Source organism: Triticum dicoccoides, chromosome 6B (genome assembly GCF_002162155.2).
Source record: "Triticum dicoccoides isolate Atlit2015 ecotype Zavitan chromosome 6B, WEW_v2.0, whole genome shotgun sequence".
In the NCBI taxonomy this organism is placed as follows: domain Eukaryota; kingdom Viridiplantae; phylum Streptophyta; class Magnoliopsida; order Poales; family Poaceae; genus Triticum; species Triticum dicoccoides.
In genome coordinates this window covers 44,398,452-44,399,664 of record NC_041391.1, presented here as the reverse complement: position 1 = coordinate 44,399,664, position 1,213 = coordinate 44,398,452, and the positions used below count along the sequence as shown (strand labels likewise).

The window sequence follows — 1,213 nt, the reverse complement described above, 5'->3', positions numbered from 1 at the left end:
ATATATAGCATTGCAAGTTTTTCTTTTTTTTCTTCCCCATATGCTCGAATTATTGGTATGCACCTTCCTCCTAATGGCAATGCATTAATGATCTACTATGTCCAGATGGAAGCACTATCTATTTATATGCCACAGGCGACAACAGTTGGTTTCGCCTCTTGGGTCCGACGACACTGATATTTCAAGCAATTGGATTTGCATGGCTTTTCTTCATGCTTCTGCAAGAATGGCGTGATAAAAGAAGAGCCTCCATGATGTAAGTTTCGAGAAGCACCACATTTGATGTTAAGTTGAGATAAAGGGAAAAATAATATATGTATGAAACAATGTACTTTGTGAATATTAGCATATGTAAAATTAATTTCCTTACCTCCTTGCATGATGCAGGCATTGTAGCTCTCTTCCATCTGGAGATCAGTAGCTGATAGATTTGGTCAGACTACTGGACATCAGCATATTCCCAACAAGAGGCAACACTAAAATCGAACTCTAAAGCAACAGTGACATGACTACCTGAATCGTGATTTGATGGTTTTTTCTTTTTGGTGGGAGTGGTTTAATATTGTCCTCCAATTTGAATGTTCGCATTGGTTACGAATAATTTGCAAGGTCCACTTCATTCGTTGTGTTGCTTTCATCCGATCGACTCCTTCATTGCTCCAAGTATGTATGTAATTCCAACTTGATAGAAACAGACTACCAGTTATGGCACTTATTAAGTGAACACTCCTCACTAATTCATCGTTAAACTCTTAAACCTTGGGTAGGTAATTGTTTTATGTCATGGGATCATTTCTCACAAATAGGTTGGATATGCAAAACGCAGGAGATATCACTATGTAAAGTTCATACAAAAGCGGGGGCTGTAAAATGAAGTTCTAAAGAAAGGAGGCAATAAAGTCACCATTGACAATTTTACCAGAACGAGTGGAGTTGGTGGATCGTCACCCCACTAGGTGGAATCGCGCGCTTCACTGCGCGCGGATATTATAGCACTGATATTACCAAATTTGAAGAAATTAGGCCACAAGCTCCTTAGTTTAATCCATGTTCGATTACAAAGTGGTATTTTCCACGGGCTACAGCAGAAGTTTGCGTGAGTTGTTAAGCAAGAAACATATAGCTTGCAAAAAAGCCTTATATTATGGGACATAGGGAGTACTACCTCCATCCGGGTTTATTGGTCCCCTTCATATTTTGTGGTCAACTTTGA

The 1,213-nt window shown here is 39.2% G+C and overlaps 1 protein-coding gene across 1 annotated transcript in view; it reads left to right on the top strand.

Moving 5' to 3' along the window:
- The window catches only part of LOC119324753 (cysteine-rich receptor-like protein kinase 10), a 2,735-nt gene extending 2,098 nt beyond the window's left edge, over positions 1–637 (top strand). Inside the window, exons 2-3 of the mRNA XM_037598521.1 lie at positions 106–256; positions 388–637. Coding sequence (XP_037454418.1) covers positions 106–256; positions 388–421 — 185 coding nt within the window. The 3' untranslated portion in view covers positions 422–637. The remainder of the gene's footprint in view (positions 1–105; positions 257–387) is intronic.
- The last annotated feature ends 576 nt before the right edge of the window (positions 638–1,213 follow it).